This window comes from Sus scrofa, chromosome 7, assembly GCF_000003025.6.
Source record: "Sus scrofa isolate TJ Tabasco breed Duroc chromosome 7, Sscrofa11.1, whole genome shotgun sequence".
NCBI lineage: Eukaryota > Metazoa > Chordata > Mammalia > Artiodactyla > Suidae > Sus > Sus scrofa.
Genome location: NC_010449.5, coordinates 78,447,162 through 78,468,161, shown reverse-complemented (window position 1 = coordinate 78,468,161; position 21,000 = coordinate 78,447,162). Strand labels below are relative to the sequence as shown.

The window sequence follows — 21,000 nt, the reverse complement described above, 5'->3', positions numbered from 1 at the left end:
AGCAGTCTCCATCAATGGCAAAGTCAAGGCTGGTGAGTCTGTTGTGACTCCATGATCTCTCAGGGGCCCCAGACTTGTCATGAGTTGCTGAGACCACAGACTGACTCTTCCTTCTTCTCTTCTAAGGTGGCATCTACTTCCTTACCTTGCACAACCTGGATACAGAGCTTGGCAGTTCCATTGGAATCATCTTTCCTTTCACCAATGCAGTAGCCATGGCTGTGAACAGAGACTCTTCTTGCAGACCCTTGTGGAGCTGTTCCAAGTAATGCCCATCTCTTCCCTTGGTATGTCCTTTTCTCAAGTCGGCTGCCCACCCCCCAACCCTGCAAGCTTGCACTTTTGTGGCTCCAAGCTGGGAAAGTCATTTTAAGAGTCAGATGGAGGCATCAAATCAGCCAATAAAGTCTCTGATCCATGACCTGTGTTCTGTCCTTCCAGGAGCATGGGATGTAGTGAGAGGTGGACAGATCATGAAGGTGTGTGTGTGTGTGTGTGTGTGTGTGTGTGTGAGAGAGAGAGAGAGAGAGAGAGAGAGAGAGAGAGAGAGAGAGAGAGAGAGAGAGAGAGAGAGAGCGCGAGCAGATTTCCAGGGACCAGGGTGTGTGTGTGTGTGTGATAGAGCAGATTTCCAGGGACCCAGACCTGAAACTAGCTAGCTTTGCCGGGAGAAACTCCACATGCCAGTTCTTGAGCGGGAAAGTAAGGAAGACTCCTAAGGATCAGTTGGGATGAGCACTAGATGCGACTACTGGATGAGAAATGCCTTGTTTATTGCCCTCAGATATTTACAGAGATTCACCCCTCTGGCATGGGAAGGGACACTTTGCAGTTTGAGGCAAGAAGGAAAAGGACGCCCATTTAGCAACATCCTTTAATGGAAAGAGATTGGTGGGAAAGGGAACTATAGGCTTAGAGAGGAGAGTAAGGATGAGACAAGGAGAGTGGAGTTACTCCTTCCCTTTCACTCATCTCCCTCCCTCCCTCTCCATCTCTCCCTCCCTCTGTCTCAGGGGAGGAGTCAGCCATGGCATTCCGGGCCCAAATTACCTTCTTCTTCCCAATCCTCCCCTTTTGTCAACTACCTGCTGGGGACCCTCCTCCTCCTCACAAACCCTAACCAACAAGCCACTGGCTTCTTTGAGTATCAAGGTGAGACAGTGGGAAGCTGACGGAGAAATGTATTCTCCTAAGACCCCTTGATTTCTGATAGTCTGTCATTTACAAGTTGACTATCAGACCATTCTGAGTCCTAAAGTCCCTGGGCCAAAAATTCCCCTATGCTTCTCAACCTAACCTAAGCCACTGACACTAAACAGGGTAGAAGGGTAATACTATAGGCTGAATGAAGGAAGCCAGGAAGTGCTCCTCAAAACCTCATCTTTTCCCTCTGTTCTTTTATGTAGGAAGCATCTTCTTGGAAAAATTGGTCTCACAATGGTGTGGTCCAGAGGGCAGTTTCCCTGGTATGTTTTCTATCTTCCCTCAGCCATTGCGGTACTCACCAGATCTGTTATCTCTGGGGATTTCAAGGTGAGAAGGATGTCCAGGAACACAGTACACTATTACCCCTCTTTTCTTTTGACTAATGGTTCAACTTTTGTTAGCAGGACCCTGCTACTGCTATCCCCAGTGGAACCCTCCTTGCCATCATGTGGACCACACTTTCCTATCTGGGCATTTCTGCCAGCATCAGTAAGGCCCTCCACTCCTGCCTTTAGTGCAAAATGACTGGAACCCCGGTTTCTGCTTCTCTGAGGGACTAGGTGATGAAATGAGGAGGCAAGGTGTGAGTCTGGGAAGATTCCAAACTGCAGGAGCATTGAGCCCAAAGGTGGGACTGGTCCAGTGGCTAGAGAAACTGAGGAACAGGTTCCATTTCTCACATCACCTTCCAGGGGCCTGTGATTTCTCAGTCAGTCTGTCCCAGGGCCAGCTGGAAATGCTCTCAGGGGTCTGACATCCCCTACTGCCTTCATTTGTGAAAATGAAGGTCCTCTTCCACTACAACAAATCAGCAGGGCACACTGACTCTAGGCTGCTACTAAGAGACTCAGGAGGAGACAGCTAAAAGGAGGAATCCATAGTTCAGGACTCAATGAGCCATGATTTCAGTCTCCTAGCTCCACAACCGTTAATCCTACCCTTGGGTAGCCCAAAGCTTTGGTAACGCCAGGGTTTTATGAGAGCCCAAAGCTTCCTAAGGAAAGAACTCTCCTACTAAGCAATACCAACCGGGGCTACAGTGCCAAAGAGTCCTCCAGCTAAGATCCATCCCATCCCATAATATTAATAAAAAATCTAAGTACCCGAGGTTAATGCATAACAGACCTGAAATCTCCCCAAGCCTAAAGAAACAGATCATTCCTGTTCTCAATATAGTCAAGAACTTATCTTCTATCTTCCATCTCAAAATTTCCACTTTATTATCTATTTATTTAAATCTCCACATCTCAATGCGTTTCAACCCATTTATGTCTATCCTTTGCAAATGAAAAAAAAAAAGGTATTTATCATCACTTTCTACTTAGTAAGTAATCAGAAACTTACTCTTTTCCCAAGCTCATGCAATCCCAATTTAAATCTTTAGCCCAAGTCTTTTTTGTTTGTTTGTTTTTTAGGGCCACACCCACAGCATATGGAGGTTCCCAGGCTAGGGGTCAAATCAGAGATACAGCTGCTGGCCTGCACCACAGCAACATCAGATCTAAGCTGTGTCTTCGACCTACACTACAGCTCACAGCAACGAGGGATCCTTAGAACCCACTGAGTGAGGCCAGAGATCAAACCTGCAACCTCATGGCTCCTAGTCGGATTCGTTTCCACTGTGCCACAATGGAAACTCCCAGCCCAAGTCTTACTTCACAGTCATTTGATTATTTCTTTGGTTTACCTCCCCATCAACTTATTCATTCCTTTGGTAAAAATTAATTCAATGTTCACTATGTGCCAGACCCTGTTTTAAGTACCAGGAGATGACATACAAATGATACGCCTCCCCTCATGGAGTTTACATTCCAACAAGAGGAAACAAACAATGAACATAATAAATACAACTGTTAGATTACAAGGTGATAAGTGCTATGATGAGAAATAAAACAAGGGAGGGGGAGAGAAACTGCTAGAGGAGGAGTTCCCATTATGGCTCATGGGTAACAAACCTGAATAGTATCCATGAGGACACCGGTTCAATCCCTGGCCTCGCTCAGTGGGTTAAGGATCGGGCATTGCCATGAGCTGTGGTGTAGGTCACAGACTTGGCTTGAATCCCATGTTACTGTGGCTGAAAAAAAAAAGTGCTAGAGGAGTTCCCTTGTGGTGCAGCAGGTAAGGATCTGATGTTACTGCAGTGGCTTAAGTTCAATCCCTTGTCCAGGAACTTCCACATGCTGTGGATACAGCCCAAAAGACCCCAAACAAACAAACAAAAACCCAGCAATAAACAAAAAAAAAAAATAGAGCAGAAAAATTGGAAGCAAATGGTGGGAAAATGGGGTCAAGAGAGGTTAATATATTTGTAAAATGAGAAAAATGACAGCATACTTGTATGCTGACAGAATGCTCCAGGTAAGGGAAATAATGACCCTACAGAAAAGGAGGGAGAGGAGTTCCCTTTGTGGCTCAGCAGAAATGAATCTGACTAGCATCCATGAAGACGAAGGTTGGATGCCTGGCCCCACTCAGCAGGTTAAGGATCTGGCAGTGTCTTGAGCTGTGGTGTGGGTCACAGACGCAGCTCGGATCTGGTGTTGCTATGGCTGAGAGTACAGCCTTTAAAAAGACAAAAAAAGAAAAAAAAAAAAAAGTAAAGAAAAAGGAGGGAGAACTGTTGAGAGATGTCCTTGAAAGCTAGAGGATAAAACCAGCTGCCCAAGGATTTGGACAGGTGCCTGGACAGCCTGTTCAGAACAGCATTTCTTAACCTTGACACCAATAGCATGTAAGCCCAGAGTCTGTTGTGAACTGTGCTGTGCACTGTAGGGTATTTTAGAGCATCCCTGGCCTCCACCTAGTAGCACCACCTCCCTGTTGTGACAACCAAATGTCCTCTGGGAGCAAAATCAGACTGGAATATAGCAACAAAAGAGAAAGCAGAGTGTTTGGGTATAAATGCTGGAAGTCATTGAGTTGTTTAAAAAAAAAAAAATGCTGGAAGGTATTGTAGGTGTAGTTGTAGGAGCTTGTGAATTCTATTTGTTTCTATTTTCTACCAATGTAAAAGTGAGACTAGGGGAAAATGGTGAAGATTTGAGGGATCAAAAGGCATAAAACGGTGACCAGAAAATAGGGCAGCAGAGTTCCCTTCATGGCTCAGGGACTAACGAATCTATTATCCATGAGGATGTGGGTTCAATCCCTGGCCTCACTCAGTGGGTTAAGTATGCGGCGTTGCTGTGAGCTGTGGTGCAGGTTGTAGACGTGGCTCAGATTCCGAGTTGCTGTGGCTGTGAAGTAGGCTGGCAGCTACAGCTCTGATTTGACCCCTAGCCTGGGAACTTCCATATGCCACTGGCGTGGCCCTAAAAGAAACAGCAAGTAAAAGGACTAGGGAATATTGCTAGTAGCATAAAGGACCCACTTACGGGAGTTCCTGTCATGGCTCAGTGGTTAACGAATCCAACTAGGAACCATGAGGTTGCGGGTTCGATCCCTGGCCTTGCTCAGTGGGTTAAGGATCTGGCATTGCTGTGAGCTGTGGTGTAGTTCGCAGACGCAGCTCGGATCCCGAGTTACTGTGGCTCTGGCATAGGCTGGTGGCTACAGCTTGGATTAGATCCCTAGCCTGGGAACGTCCATATGCCATGGGAGCAGCCCTTGAAATGGCAAAAAGACAAATAAATAAATAAATAAGGACCCACTTATTTTTCATGGTAGTGAACTGAAAGTAAGACAAGTCAGCCTGGACTGGCTGTTTTATCCCAGCCCTTTCAGCTTAATGGGTCAGGGCATAAAGTGGGTGAAGAGCCGATTGTGACAAAAAGTGAGATAGGCTAGGGGATGAAGTGTTTGCAGTGAAGTGCTTGTGACAGGAATTAGAGGAAGGAAATTAAGACACATAGAATAAACTAGAAAAATAGGAAGTAATTATAGGAGAGTGGGATGACTGAGATATGGAGAAGCTACAAGTCTAGACATGACCAAGGGAATGAGGGTTGATATAGGGATGGAGGACAAGATCACTGAAGGAATAAGGAACTGAGACCAGTGTTACAAAGGTCATCTACCTAGATATTCAAATCATCAAGACTTATGACAGTTACTGGAGTTCCCATCTTGGCGCAGTAGAAACAAATCCAACTAGGAACCATGAGGTTGCAGGTTCCATCCCCGGCCTCGCTCAGTGAGTTAAAGGATCCGGTGTTGCCAGGAGCTATGGCGTAGGCTGCAGGCACGGCTTGGATCTGGCATTGCTATGGCTCTGGCACAGGCCCACAGCAAGAGCTCCAATTAGAACCCTAGCCTGGGAATCTCCATATGCCAAGGGTGTGGCCCTAAAAGGACAAAAGACCAAAAAAAAAAAAAAAAAAATTAAAACAGAATTTCAGGAGTTAAGACAGAGGTAGGTGGAGACAAAAAAAGAGAATGGAAAGCAATGGTTATTAGTGTTTAAAAGATGAAAGGTGACTTGGTGGTTTGCGACTTCTTTGGTGACTGACATAAAAACAAGAGAAAAGGCATGAAGAGATTAGTTCTGGTGGTTGTGACATGGAGGAATGTGTACCTGGGACCCCCTCAAACCTGATGATGGAAGTGCATGGGTTCCAGAGCTGCAGCTCCCAAGGCTACCTGCACGGTCAGCCAGGATGCTTCTCTAATCCCTGCCTCCTTACTCACCACCCCATTAACAAGAATTTATCCAGTGCCAACTATGTTCCTTAACACAAGCCGATCACTAACACATAAAACCAAAAATATTTTTATTATAGAGTCATCTTGAGGTTCAAATGATGGGAGAGGGGCGTCCACAGTCTTGCTAGGGTCTTATGTCAGGATGAGGTTAAGGCCCAGGGTCCCTGGGGCTCCACTTAGGGCGCTATCTACTTGATCCTGTTCACCTTGTCAGTCCCTCCAGGTCACTTCTACTTCATCTGTCCGATACCTGTGAAAAAATGGGAAAAACTTGGTGGACAGTTATCCCTTAGCACCTTATACTCTTCTCTGACCTCATGATTCTGAATCCTCTTCCCTGCTAATAATGACTCTGGCCTGCTTCTCATACAATCCTGTCTACCTCCTGAAAGGGGCCACTCACCTCTGTGTGACCCCAGATTCACTGAGGGGGGTCCTATGTCCAGCCTGAAACATCTCCCAGCCAGCCTGGGCTATCATGGCTCCATTGTCAATGCAGAATCTGGGACAGAAAAAAAAGGTATGATATTCATGATCTAAGGGTGGAAAATCACAGTAACTGGAGAAAAAAAAGAAAGAAAGGGAAAGAGCCTTTACCTCTCATCTGTGGCAAAAAGCCGGGCTCCGCGTTCCTGGCACATTGTTTCCATCATTTCCTGTAACCTAATATTACCTACAAAGAGGCAGGGGTAGGGTTAGCTAGTTTCAGCCATTTCTCCAGTTTAGCCATACACTTCATGTGCACTGACTTAGGAAAATGAAGTAGGGGTTCTAGGAGGAAAGGCTGGGAAGCATAGAAGAGACAGAACTAGTAATTTCTCTAAACTTTTAAGGATTTAGAATATCAGGAAGAAGATGTACGTGCCCCACAATAGGAAAGAGCACAGTTCAAGGATACATACAACCCACTCCTCCTACGATGAGGGCCTCCTGGGAACCGCAATGTGCCATGGCCCGCTCTGTGATCTCTACCAGCATTGCAAACACAGTTTCCTGGGGGGGGGCAGACAAGGTGGAAACATCAGAGGTGATCTCGGCTTAGTTCTGTCTACTACAAAAGAGCTTCTCCAGCTCCAATTTTCTGTCCCAGTGTTTTACTCCATTACCTGCAAGGAGAAGCATAGATCCTCAGGAGTACACTCGCCTGTGGCCAGCATCCGCTGGGCTACATCCTATAGTTAAAGGGGAAAACAGATAAAACAATGAACATTGGTTTGGGGATGACATGGGAGCAAAAAATTAGTGCACTTGGGGAGTGCATATTAGTGTACATCATGGTGCAGTGGAAATGAAGCCAACTAGTATCCATGAGGATTTGGCTTCGATCCCTGGCCTCACTCAGGGGGGTGGGGATCCACTGTTGCTGTAAGCTATGGTGCAGGTTGCAGACACAGCTTGGATCCCAAGTTGCTGTGGCTGTGGCACAGGCCAGGAGCTATAGCTCTGATTTGACCCCTAGCCTGGGAACTTCCATATGCCACAGGTGTGGCCCTAAAATGCTAAAAACAACAACAACAACAACAACAACAAAAAAAAACAGTGCACTTGGAGGATCACTGTGTTCCACCACAACTCAACTTATTAGTACATCCCATAAGACACCTTGCCCTTCACTGGCACTGAGCTATAAAACCAGCAACATTCTTTCTAGAGTCAATAATTATGAATGTCTGCTCTGGCAACTCCCCCACCAACCTTGGTTATTTTCTCTCCACAGCACCTGTCACCACTTGACCCTTTTTATACTATTATATTCCCCCTTTCTTTCATTCATTTTTGTTTTTGTTTATCTCCCCACCACAAGAATGCAAGCTCCAAGTAAGCAGGGATTTTTGCTTTATCTTGTACCACCACTGCCTCAAACAGTGCCTGGCACACAGAATATGTTCAATAAATATTTGCTACCTGAATTTATTCAGGATCTAACATGCGTCAGTACTATGCTATATGCAGAAAATACAATGGTGAGCAAAACACATATGTTTCGTTAAAAAGCATCACAGTGACCATCTCCTCACCTCTCCCACACTCACCTCAATGAAAGACAAGATCCCCGAGAATGAGACGTCCATGCCCTTTACAGTGTATGGCAGCTCAACTAGCTTCTTGCCTCTAAGTGGGAGTGAGTATATGAGGCACTAAGCCTATAGTCAGCTGGCTGCTTGCCCTCCAAAGCCCTCCCAAACCTTGTTAATACACATAACAGGGAAATCCCTGACACCCCGCCAGTCAGCCTCCTTCTACCTTATTCCCCTTACCGCTTTGCCATTTGTTCAATGTTGTAGCCTGGACTTGGGTCATTGGAAATCTAGCACAAGGAAAAACAGGAGGAAGTAAGATATCTAGGAATCGTAAGAAGCTAGTTTACTACTTTCTCCCTCCTCTTCCCTGGCTCCCCAGAAATTCATTCACATCTTATGTTCTCGGTAACTCCAATGGCTCACCTTCAGGACTCGAGCAAAACGATCCAGACAATTACCCACAGCAATATCGATGGTTTCCCCAAAGATGCGGTAACGATGTTCTGAATATGCAATCACCTAAGGGTGATGAGGATGTCCATGAAACCTCAAGTCTGTAAAGAGGAGTATTTGGCTTTGGGGAAGAACATAGCAGAGGATCAACATGGACACTAGAGCTTCCAATAAGCAAAGGAAAAAAGTACTTTCCTAAACCCTTGATGGTACTTTTTTCTAGCTCTTAGATCTGAGAAGCCTATATACTACAAAGATTCCCAGAGCAGATTCCTAACCTACAGAAGGTAGTCCAGGTCAGGGCAGAAGCAAGCTGTCACTTTAGACACACTTTTCTAGCTTGGAGGTTCCTGATAAGTCCTTTAAAAGCAGGCTAGACAGTGTGGACTAGAGAACAGGCTTTCCTTCTTGGAGGCGGAGAACCAAAGTTCTACATTATTCTACTAGGGCAGTGGTATTGGGGAACAAGAGGTAGAGTTAAAAAAAAAAAAAAAAAAAAGAGTTCCCATTGTAGCTCAGTAGTTAATGCATCTGACTAGGAACCATGAAGTTGCGAGGCTGCTCAGTGGGTTAAGGATCTGGCATTGCTGTGAGCTGTGGTGTAGGTCACAGATGTGGCTTGGATCCTACATTGCTATGGCTCTGGTGCAGGCCGGTGGCTACAGCTCTGATTAGACCCTTAGCCTGGGAACCTCCATATGCTGTAGGTTCCACCCTAGAAAATGCAAAAAAACAAAAAACAAACAAACAAAAACAAACAAAAAAACCCAAATCCCATATTGGTTCAGACTAATGGCCCACCCAACTCAGCAATGGCAGTCAGTTTATGACCATTCTTCATATGTGACCAACTTCTAGCAGAGAGTATTTACCACCCACTCATATAAATGTCTGTACTTCTGAGAGTCAGCACTTCCTAAGGATAAGTCCCTTTCCCCTTCTGGTGCTGCTACAGATTTTTCTTCCATTCTGATATAGATTTTACCCTACTGTCAAAGGCTGGTGACAATCGGAGAAAGAAAAAAATCCTGCCTTTCTGTTTCTGTCATCCACTCCTCCCAACCCAATCATCCGTTTTTTATAACAAAGCAGGCTTCAAAAGGGAAGAGGAAAAGAAAACTCCATCACTACTCCCTCTATTAACTCCTGTAAGCTTCCATTGCTACTTTCCACACCCCAAGTCCCTAACCTTGTATGACATCCTTCAGGCCTCAACCAGTTACTTGCCTTCTACTCGTTAAAGTTCCCAAATCATTTTCATGGGAATGTATGCTCTATCTCTGATAACTACTTCACAAAGTAAAGTTTCAGAACATAACCCTTTCATAAACTGGGGACAATGACCATTTCCGGCAATAATCTCATCAGGTGTTATGTGGGAAAAGAAGGCTAGAATTCTCCAATCCCAAAAAGATCTTGTAAGGTATCCCAAACAACTCTGGACTCACCTATAAACTTAAAATATCTTCTACCATTCATACAATGTTTTTTAACATTATTTCTATTTTCACATGCTTAGAGTAAAAACTCCTATATGCTTACCACCAGTAACTAATAAAACAAACATGCAGTTATCATAAAGAAACATATGGGATAGTGCCCCTTAGTTTTAACTGCTAAGGTTCATAGGAAAAAAAGCTTCAAAATAATGAAAATTCTTTCATTATTTTAAATACTTCCATCCTTACCGTTCTCTCCTTTTCTAAATTGGAAATTACTCATCTCTACATAACCATACACATAAAAGTCAGCTAATAGTCTAATCACAATGCCCACATACGCAGTATTACAAACTCTGCTGTGGGTTTTCTAGTATATCACATTTTAGATTCAGAGGAGCCCAGCTTTGCTGCTGCAGTTCCCATCACTCAGGTAGAATGTGAAAGTTGTTGGTACATACAGTGCCTTAGAAATTAAGAAGGAATGGTGGAGCTTTTGTGCTGTAGTCCTGAGTGGTTGCTGTCACAAAACCTGGGAAGGGGGTGCTGCTCCTGGCTGGACATCATGAAAATACTGATGATAGCATCTCAGACTAATCCGACAGCCATGCTCTGGTGGTTGCAACTGACTGCTATCCTTACAAAGTGATATCCACCACAGACAAGAAGAAAATCACCAAGAGATCAAAGATAAAGTCTTTTGTGAGAGTTCATAACTATAATCAACTCATCTCCACCAGGTCTTCTGTGGATACTCCCTTGGAAAACCTATTGTGTACAATGATGTTTTCAGAGACCCTGCTCTTAAATGCATGGCCCAACAAGACGCCAAGGTTAAGTCTGAGGAAAGATACAAGACCAGCCAGAACAAAAGGTTCTTCCAGAACCTTTCTACAACACGTGGTTTTAGACGTGTTTCGTTTCAATCTTAAAAATAACCAAAAATCTCTAAAGAAAAAAAAAAAGAAGGAATAATGAAGTACTCTAAATACCTGTGTATTTCCTCCACTGACATACAGCACAGTTGGGCTGGTGGCTCCAGTGATGAGGCGGCCCATCTCAATGTGGCCTATGCAATGGTTAACACCCACCAATGGCTTATTCCACAACTGGGCAATAGTACGCGCCACAACAGCCACAGAAACCAATGGGGCACCCATACCAGGACCTAGGGAGATAAAAATGGGAGTTAGAATCCAATAGGGATCGGGATAAACAGAACTGGGAGAAAAGGAGGTGTGAGAGGTGGGGTGGGGTGGTGGCAGTAGCAGAGATGGTGGCAGTAATAGAGGCTGCAGCCTATTTTGACCATGCTAGGTTCCAGGTATATCCTTCTTTTGTTGACCACTCTCCCGGCCATACCTTTAGTATACGCAATGCAATCAATATCTTGTGAAGTTAATCCAGCCTCTGTTAGTGCCTCCTGCAGCAGGTCCAGGATAACAGCTCTGTGGTGCCTGGCAGTATCACCTGGAAGGAATCCTAGAAGATGGACATAAGTCAGAAATCATGGGGTCCTTCTACAGAAAGGTAGGTAGAAGTCAAAAACAGACATTTGGAGTTCCCGTCGTGGCGCAGTGGTTAACGAATCCGACTAGGAACCATGAGGTTGCGGGTTCGGTCCCTGCCCTTGCTCAGTGTGTTAACGATCCGGCATTGCCGTGAGCTGTGGTGTAGACTGCAGACGTGGCTCGGATCCTGTGTTGCTGTGGCTCTGGTGTAGGCTAGTGGCTACAGCTCCGATTAGACCCCTAGCCTGGGAACCTCCATATGCCGTGGGAGCGGCCCCAAAGAAATAGCAAAAAAAAAAAAAAAAAAAAAGAAAAAAACAGACATTTTAGTAGGGTAGGAAGAGTCCCTTTCACTTTCCTCAAGCATCCTGTCTTCTATGTTTTCAGATAGTTTTTCCAGCCTGTTCAGCTAGACTTACAGCTCTCAGAAATGCCCTCCTTCATACCCAACTCCTACTTAGCCTTTAGTACTCAATTCAAGTGATGCCTACCTCATATGTTTTGGTGATCTTGTGACCCTACAAGCCTGTGCATGATCACATCACTGTATTAACACACTACATGTAACACAGTAATCACAGCATTACTATTATTTGTAATTTTCCCAGTTTAACCACAATTATCTCAAAGCACTAGCTACTTTATTTTTGTACACTTGGTGCCAAAATGTCTAGAAGAGTGAGTGTTAAACACACGTATATATTTGGAGTTCCCACCGTGGCGCAGTGGTTAACAATCTGACTAGGAACCATGAGGTTTTGGGTTTGATCCCTGGCCTTGCTGAGTGGGTTAAGGATCCGGTGTTGCTGTGAGCTGTGGTGTAGGTCGCAGACGTGGCTTGGATCCTGCATTGCTGTAGCTCTGGCATAGGCCGGTGGATGCAGCTCCAATTGGACCCCTAGCCTGGGAACTTCCATATGCTGCAGGAAGCGGCCCTAGAAAAGACCAAAAAACAAAAAACAAACAAAAACATACATATATATTTCAAATGAGTAATCTGTCACAACATCACCCGACTTTCAGAGAGACTTTTCCGGTATATGCAAACCTCCCATGTATGCAGGTGTTTGGGGGGAGGTTATGCAAGACACAACATAACTTACAAATAACATTTCTAAAAGTGGTAATGGGGAGTTCCCATCCTGGCTCAGTGGTTAAGAATCCCACTAGGAACCATGAGGTTGTGGGTTTGGTCCCTGCCCTTGCTCAGTGGGTTAACGATCCGGCGTTGCAGTGAGCTGTGGTGTAGGTTGCAGACGCGGCTCGGATCCCACGTTGCTGTGGCTCTGGCATAGGCCGGTGGCTACAGCTCCGATTCGACCCCTAGCCTGGGAACCTCCATATGCCTTGGAAGCGGCCCAAGAAATAGCAAAAAGACCAAAAAAAAAAAAAAAAAAAAAAAGTTAAAAGTGGTAATGTGTCTGGTGTTTTAATTCTCAAGTACACAAAGAAACATATTATCATTCCCTTTTAAGAATAAGGAAAAGAAGTCCAAAACCAAAGACTGAATATTGAAAAGCAAGCCAGTTCTGGTACTTAAGCTGGGAATCTTTACATTATTTCTCATTCTAGAATATTTTGATTGCATCTACGTTATACTGTTTATAACACCGTAGTGTAAGTTCTGCTTTTATGTCCAGCTCCACAGCAGGATTATACATCTATTTTTGTATTCAGCAGCCAGTTTACAACTGACACATAAAAGGAGCTCAATAAAGGCTGAACGAACTCAGAAGATCCAGATCCAAGTGTCTGTGACTCCTCAAACCATCAGCCTTGTAATGCTAATACTGTCACACAATCTCAGAGTCGGATCAAAAATTGAGGGGACAATGCGCTCCACGCCCTGCTTCACTAACGTTCAGGAAGATGGACGGTGACGGAGAAGCTCGCCGCAAATGACAAGTTTCCTACTAGCGTACCTGTACCCGGAGGCGTGACGTAAGTGCGCCGAGGGTTCGCCAGCACGGTGCCATCCCGCACCACTCCCACGCCAATCTTGTTGGCGCTGCCTTCAAAACCCAACACCGCCGGCATGGCCGAGCCTGGGAGGAAACGCCGGCAGGGCCCCTAGCTACTACTGGAGCCGTAGAGCCTTCACCAATCCGCGCTGGAATGCAGAAGCCAGGTCTCAAAGGAAGAAAACGAGTTCGCGGCTACCAACCGCGCACCAGGACACCAAACAAGTCCCGCGTTTAGCGCGCGGGCCCTCCCCTCGCATCAAGGTCCCCTCGAGGGCCTGTTCTCTTAATTGCCAGGGACCTTGAGCCGGCATCTGCTCGTTAAATTCCTTTCTGCTTCTCTGCCTCTCTCCCATGGTCCAACCCAGCCTTCTCCACTGATTTTGTTCCCTCCTGCACAGCTTTGGGATCTCCGGTCGGGGCGGCAGTAGGAGTCAAGAATCTGGCACATCGATAAACAGCCCGAGAACGGAGAGCTGGGGCCCTCAGTGCCCTGGAGACACAGAGAACTGAGGCAAGGCTGAGCTTTCGGCCACGTGGCACTAACAGACCAATCATCCGCCTTCCTTCGCCTCCAGACACGCATCTCAGATCACGTGACCACACCAGTTACCACGTGGGGACACAGCGTGTTCCATTCTTTGTGCTGGGGTGAGGAGGAGCTTGACTAGACTCAAGCAGGTCAGTTACAGAGGTGCTCTTCTTTTACCCATCATAGGGGCTTCTCTGGACGTCTGATCGGCAAGCCTGAGTCAGGATTTTTAATTAAGTCCCTGGATTGTCCTGAGGCCCAATATCGTGAGGAGGGTACAAGGCAGTATGAAATGATCTAGTCTTGAGGGTGAGGGTCCGAAAGGCGGACAGTGCATGGAGGCGGGGAAAGAATTCGGAGATAACGTGGTTTGAAGGGCGGGACCTGGTGCGGGGGCGCTCTAGAGAGGAGTCTTTCCCCAGCCCTAGCAGGTTTCACGACTTTTTTGCGTCTGTAGGCAACGCGGTAGAAACACTGCTTCGGTGGGCGACGTGGAACTGCTACAGAAGGGCGTTTATTACAGTGATGCCGAAACGTGGGAAAAAAGCCGCGGTGGCAGAAGATGGGGATGAGCCCAAGTCTGGTAAGAGAGTGAAATGGGCCCCCTCTCCGTTTAAGCGGCGGTGGAGATCTCCGTAATTCCCTTGATGAGCGGGAAGTACAGACCATTTGATTCATTTTTGCAGTTTGTGAAGAAGTCGCGGCAACTGCAGGTTCTCAGTAACTGTATATTTAGCTCCGGATCAAAGTTAAAATACCGCCAACGTTTATCTTATTTTATAGAGCCAGAAGCCAAGAAGAGTAAGGCGGGAGCAAAGAAAACCGAAAAAGAGGCAGCAGGTGATGGGGCAGTCCTGTATGAGGACCCCCCAGATCAGAAAACCTCACCCAGTGGCAAATCAGCCACACTCAAAATCTGCTCCTGGAATGTGGATGGGCTTCGAGCTTGGATTAAGAAAAAAGGTTTAGATGTAAGTGGAATGAAGGGAAGGGTAGAAACCGATCTTGGGGTTTAATTACCTTCTCCTATTTCTGTCCCCAGCACTTAGGTTTAATTCTGTCGGTAGTTTTCTTATGGGAGAGGTACAAGGTTTTCACCAAGTCATACCACTTGTATTTCTTAAATGTCATTAGGACAGTTCTACTGTCATTGTCTTGTTTAATGTCATCTCTTCCATAACTAAGGCTTAGAAAACCTCAGCTAGCTCTCCAGTGCCTATAAGGGAAAACAAACTTTTCAGTGTTGTATGTAACACTTTCTTGCCTCCCTGCCACTTATGCAGTTAATAACTGTTTAAATATTGTGACTTAAATTCCTTATGCAGAGACTGTGTCTTACCTGTGTACCTCTAGTACTTAGCATAGATTCTTTAGTAAATCTTCTGAATTGATAATACCTTTCATTTTGCTCACAGTGGGTAAAGGAAGAAGCCCCAGATATCCTGTGCCTCCAAGAGACCAAATGTTCAGAGAACAAACTGCCAGCTGAACTTCAAGAGCTGTCTGGACTACCCCATCAGTACTGGTCAGCTCCTTCTGACAAGGAAGGGTACAGTGGTGTGGGCCTGCTCTCCCGCCAGTGCCCACTCAAAGTCTCCTATGGCATTGGTGAGACCTTGTTGATTTCTAAACCCCAAGCTCTTCTAAACCAATTGCTTGTATCCTGTTCCAGCCCCAGTTCTTCATTCCTTTGTTCTCTGCTGTGCCTTTTCTTAAGCTCCTTTTTTGCTAATTGTTTTATCATCTCTGTAGGTGAGGAGGAACATGATCAGGAAGGCCGAGTGATTGTGGCTGAATTTGATGCATTTGTGCTGGTGACAGCCTATGTACCCAATGCAGGCCGAGGTCTGGTACGCCTGGAGTACCGCCAGCGCTGGGATGAAGCCTTTCGCAAATTCCTGAAGGGTCTGGCCTCCCACAAGCCCCTTGTGCTCTGTGGGGACCTTAATGTGGCTCATGAAGAAATTGACCTTCGCAACCCAAAGGGAAACAAAAAGAATGCTGGCTTCACTCCACAGGAACGTCAAGGCTTTGGGGAATTGCTGCAGGCTGTGCCACTGGCTGACAGTTTCCGGCACCTCTACCCCAACACGGCGTATGCCTACACCTTTTGGACCTACATGATGAATGCGCGATCTAAAAATGTTGGATGGCGGCTTGATTATTTTTTGTTGTCTCACTCTCTGTTGCCTGCATTGTGTGACAGCAAGATCCGTTCCAAGGCTCTGGGTAGTGACCACTGTCCCATTACTCTATACCTAGCACTGTGACCTTTCCCCAAATCAGTTTGAGCCTGGGATATAAGCCAATCAAACTAGCTTTAAACTTCTTACGCCCAAACTTCTTAAAAACTGCTCTCTAGAGAAATCTGCACTGTATTTTCCTTCTCAACTGCAGCTTTTAACCAGGCTTCTAGTAACAGATGTAGGTTTCCTTTAAACCCAAGGATTTTTGTGTGTGTTGGGATGTCTTTTTTTTTTTTAATATTAAAAACTACTGATGAGTTCCTTTGAAATGCCCATGTGAAAATAAAAAGCCATAGTTTCAGCATTGCTGTCTTTGTATTCTACCCCTTTGTGGGGCTACAAATTCCCTTCATGTTTTCATACACACAGATTTAACAACTGGAAAAAGACAGTCATGACCTTATTTATTTACAAGCACAGGATGAGTCCCTAACCTCTCCCATGACAGAGCAACCCTACCCAGCCCAGTTAAATACTTCAACTGGGGGGTAAGGCTGAAAGGAGGAATTATGGGAAATTCAGGACCAGGGGACCATACCCCACATTAAATAGTTATATACATCAGTTCCTGTGGTTCTGTACAGAGCAGCGGCTGACCCCACCCCCACAGGACACAGAATGGGGGGAGAGGAGACTGAGGGTGCTGAGACCAGAGCCAGCCCCTGGTGAAGTGCAATAGCAGCAGCAAGGTCCTAATGGTGCACACAAGGGAGGGAGACCCCCCCAGGGCTACCCACCCCCACCCTGCCCTGGAATGTGTAAGGGACAGGAATGGCTCTCAGGGAGCATATAGGAAGGACAAGGCTAAGAACCATCTTTTAGGACCCAGGTTTAGGGACAATATTTCACCTACTTCACCCTAAACACGGCAACTGTTGGAGAGAAGCAGATGGCTAGTAGTGGTCTTACCTACTCCTCCAAACCTAGGTGAGGGCCTGGCTCCTTCCTACCTCTCCCCAGGGAAAAGAAAGGCAGCTGCTTGGCTCCCCGATAGAAGCCCAGGGAGCCTTTTACCACTGCTCCCTTTATAGTGTCACTGTCCCCACCAGGGAGGGGACAGGCACAGTCTGTGGGTCGTCGTGGGGCTCAGGAGAAGTTCTGGACAGGGTGGCTGACCTTCATACAGGCCCAATAGAGGGCCCGGCCCAAACACAGCACAGCCAACAGGATGACAAATGCCCAGGCTGCATAGATGCCTCCATATCGCCGTGCATGTTTCCATGTGCCAAACTGATTATGAAGAAAAAGAAAAATGGGGTTACTGTTGATCTCTCGACACTTAACAGAGGCCCTAGTAACAGTAATACAGAACTCAAGCTTCAGTCTCTCCAATACCCACTGTGGCCACCTTTAAGGAACCCTTTTTTTTTTCTTTTTAGGGCCGTACTTGCAGCATATGGAGATTCTCAGGCTAGGGGTCCAATTGGAGCTGCAGCTGCCGGCCTACACCACAGCCATAGCAATGGGGGATCCAAGCCACGTCTTCAACCTATACTACAGCTCACGGCAATGCCAGACCCTTAACCCACTGAGCAAGGCCAGGGATCGAACCAGCAACCTCATGGGTGCTAGTCGGGTTTGTTAACCACTGAGCCACTACGGGTACTCCTAGGGGCCTTTGAAAAGGCCCAGTTGTTCAGCTCCCTTCTGGTAGGCAGGAATATACTCAAACAATCCCAGACATCAGTCAGTTTTTCTTCATATCTGACAACTGAGCCGGGTTTCCTAATAGTAACTCAATCTAAGCCACTTCTCCATTATTCTATCCTCTGCGTAAAGAAAATAGCTCTTTTACTCCTATAGTAACAATGAAGACTATGAATTTCATCTACACATTTAAAAAAAGACAAAGCAACCAAAAACTCTTTTGTTTCTTTCACTTTTTTTGAGGGTAGCCATTTCCCCAATCTTAGCCTATGGAGATGAGGCTGCAGAATGAAAGAAGCTGGATCAAAGTTACTCACAGCAAGGCCAGTGGCAGTGACTGCCAAGAGTAAGCCAAGCAAGAAGCAACAGATACATCTCTTTCGTGGATATCTGCGCCCAATAGATGACCTGTGGGGAGGCAAATAGAAATGCATGCTTACAATGGCCCTGTAGCTTTTAGTCTATACATTATTGGATCAGCAGCTCAACCATGTCACTCTCTAATCACTCACACTTTCCTGCAGTGAGGGCAACGGGCCAAGGTTCGGTCTGTGAACTCTGTCCACTATGGAGAAAGAAAAAGGGAGAAATCAATTAATAGTAGAAATAGGGCCATCTTCAAAGAGGGCCCTGAGGCAGTGGTGAGTGGGGAAGGGATCCTCATAGAACAGACTTTTTCAGGATTCATTATCATAACTCAGTAATATATTCATGACTACCACTCCCCTCACCACACCCGCCCCCCCAGGGCTGCCCAATACCTCTCCTCACCAGAAACGTATTCTTGCAATGTCCACAGATAACCCTGACACCCACAGGTTGTGGTTCTGGACTCAGAGGTCCTGGATGCACAGGCCCCAGGTTGATGATCCTTTTGCTATACAGGAGAAAAAGACTACGTTTTACAAGTTTTTAATCTTAAGGATCCCCACATTGTCCCTCCTTCACATCCCCCACTCCTTGCCTTTCTATATTGCTCTACTTCTCTGTACATTTAAGATACTTTGCACTCTCTGGAGTTCCCATAGTGGCTCAGCTGTTAATGAACCCGACTAGCATCCATGAGGACGGGGGTTTGATCCCTGGCCTTGCTCAGTGGGTTAAGGATCAGGCGTTGCCATGAGCTGTGGTGTACGTCGCAGTCATGGCTCAGATCTGGCACTGCTGTGGCTTCGGCGTAGGCCAGCAGCTGTAGCTCTGATTAGACCCCTAGCCTGGGAACCTCCATATGCTGTGGGTGCAGCCCTAAAGAGACAAAAAAAAAAAAAAAAAAAAAAAAAAGATACTTTGCCCCCCAGCCCTTCCCCAGAGAACCCTTAAGGAAGAACACCACTTAAACTTCAGAGGTAGCTAACTTCCCTTTAACCCTAGGATAATTCACCCAGTCTCTGAGACTCTTCGACTTCCTGAAGCACACCACTTTTATCCTAATCTTTTTATTGAAAGATGAGAAAGATGGCTGCCACAGACTATTGCTTTTTTTTTTTTTTTTTTTTTTTTTCCCGATTTTTTAGGGCTGCACTTGCAACACATTGAAGTTCCCAGGCTAGGGGTACAATCAGAGGTACAGCTGCTGGCCTCTGCCACAGCCACAGCCATGCCAAATCCAGGCTGAATCTGTGACCTACACCACAGCTCACAGCAACACTGGATCCTTGACCTACTGATCGAGGCCAGGGATTGAAGCCACATCTTCATGGATGCTAGTCAGGTTTGTTAATCATGGAGCCACGAAGGGAACTCTCAGATGCTACATTCTAGAGGGACAACAGTCCTTAGCTTTTTCTCCATCTAAATAAAAACCAGGCTCCCTCACCTTTATGTTCTCTATAAACTTTCATCCATTTTTGGCTTTCCAATTTTCCCCACTGATGCCCTTCCCCAAACTACGCCTCTCACCAGTAAGGCCGAGGGCAGGCAATCCGCTGGGAAGTCACTTTGCAGATAAGGAGACAGTTGCAGGGGCAACGAACATATTTTTTCCCAGGGGGTGCATTCTTGATTGGCTAGAGAATAATGGGGACATCGGTAAGCAAACTTCTAATCCCAATCCCTTCCAGTTCTTTCAAAAACACCTTCTGAGAAAAGATCAGAGAGATAAAGTCTTAGCCAGGACAGACAAATGAAAAGCATATAACATGAGATGTGCAAATGAAAACTAGGCTTAAGTATCCAGGATAGGTATGAAGGTGAGGGATGGCCAACATTAGCTTTAGTGAGTGGCTTCTGGGGAAATGGCTGTTTGAGACTCCTGGAACTGAAACCTGGGTTTCATGAAAGCACTTGGCTAACGCCTGAATGTCAGGGTCTAGAATCAAGGGATCAGAAAGAGGATCCAAGAAACAGGGCCCATTTCACAGGTATGTATAACTCACAGTGGCTTCATTGCAGACGCCACATTTGACTACATGCTGATGCATCTTGCCTTCCACGTTGATGAGAGACTGGCAGACTCGGCAGGTGATCATGGGAGCACTCCCACTGTCCGGGCTGGTCAGAGGTGAATAGGGGGGTGGGTCCTCCCCAGGCAACACAGCTGGGTGTCCCTCGGGGAACGGGGGAAATGCTGGAGAGGAAGTAAAAAGATGGGCTGGCATCACTTGCAGACATCCCCACGAGGTAAGGCAACTCATTCTGGTCCTCAACCCTTCTGACCAAGCTCAGCGGGATTCTCATAATCAGTGCTTCGATCACATCCCTCAGAACCCCCTTCGGTTCCTAAGGTCCGGTAGCGATTGCGGAGAAAGGAAACCTCATCCGGTCACAGGTGCAACAGCTCCGCACCTGGCGCTTGGGCCCCGCCTCCGCCCTCGGACCCGCCCCCTCCGCCTCTCCGTAGAGTACCCCCGGGAACACCTCGGACCTGCCCCAGCTTACCCTGGGGCGGGGCATGTTTACCCGCTCCGTACGGTGGTGCGGAGGGGGTCAGGCCTCCCCCAGGCCCAGCCCCACTCCCGCCCGGCCCTACTAGTCCGTTGCCGCCGGCGCCACCATCGATAGGCTCGGAGAGCAGCGGGGATCGCTCTCCATCTGCAGCCATGGCCGCCACCGCCGTCTCCCGCTTCGGCCAGGGATCTGGCTCCCTTCGCCGCTGCTGTAGCCGCAGCCACCGCCGCCGCCGCTACCGGGTCCCCAGGGCGCCTGCGCGCCGCGCGCCCCGCTCGCCCCGCAACCAGTGGCCTGCCCCGCCCCGCTCCGCCCCGCCGCACGTGATAGGCTATGCCCGCCCCCGCCGTGCTGTTATTTGCGGAGATAAACCAATTTCTGGTCCGGCGAAGGCAGCTCTTATTTTCCATTGGGCAGCATCGCGCCAACATCAACTGTCACATGACCTTCAGGA

At 46.8% G+C, this 21,000-nt stretch overlaps 3 protein-coding genes across 7 annotated transcripts; 1 reads left to right on the top strand and 2 right to left on the bottom strand.

Moving 5' to 3' along the window:
• On the bottom strand, positions 5,902–13,495 carry OSGEP (O-sialoglycoprotein endopeptidase). Of its 2 annotated transcripts, XM_001929250.4 has the most exons (11): positions 13,197–13,491; positions 11,126–11,245; positions 10,756–10,931; positions 8,295–8,390; positions 8,109–8,158; positions 7,884–7,962; positions 6,957–7,022; positions 6,753–6,843; positions 6,448–6,523; positions 6,254–6,352; positions 5,902–6,100 (listed from the first exon to the last, which is right to left on the bottom strand). In XM_001929250.4, exons 1-11 carry the CDS (start codon positions 13,309–13,311, stop codon positions 6,061–6,063), a joined length of 1,008 nt encoding a protein of 335 aa, XP_001929285.1. In that variant the 5' UTR covers positions 13,312–13,491; the 3' UTR covers positions 5,902–6,060. The 2 variants fall into 2 exon arrangements, with proteins under 2 accessions (XP_001929285.1, XP_013844520.1); XM_013989066.2 differs by lacking the exon at positions 8,295–8,390 and having other exon boundaries at positions 5,904–6,100; positions 13,197–13,495.
• Positions 13,224–16,317, top strand: APEX1 (apurinic/apyrimidinic endodeoxyribonuclease 1). 3 transcript variants are annotated; one of them, XM_021098038.1, is made up of 5 exons: positions 13,224–13,916; positions 14,225–14,350; positions 14,551–14,738; positions 15,183–15,375; positions 15,520–16,317. In XM_021098038.1, the coding sequence occupies exons 2-5, from the start codon at positions 14,293–14,295 to the stop codon at positions 16,035–16,037; spliced, it is 957 nt and encodes a 318-aa protein (XP_020953697.1). In that variant the 5' UTR covers positions 13,224–13,916; positions 14,225–14,292; the 3' UTR covers positions 16,038–16,317.
• On the bottom strand, positions 16,401–20,839 carry TMEM55B (transmembrane protein 55B). 2 transcript variants are annotated; one of them, XM_003356721.5, is made up of 7 exons: positions 20,559–20,839; positions 20,036–20,226; positions 19,560–19,666; positions 18,432–18,537; positions 18,173–18,225; positions 17,978–18,068; positions 16,401–17,243 (listed from the first exon to the last, which is right to left on the bottom strand). In XM_003356721.5, exons 1-7 carry the CDS (start codon positions 20,698–20,700, stop codon positions 17,100–17,102), a joined length of 834 nt encoding a protein of 277 aa, XP_003356769.1. In that variant the 5' UTR covers positions 20,701–20,839; the 3' UTR covers positions 16,401–17,099. The 2 variants fall into 2 exon arrangements, with proteins under 2 accessions (XP_003356769.1, XP_001929264.1); XM_001929229.7 differs by having other exon boundaries at positions 20,538–20,837.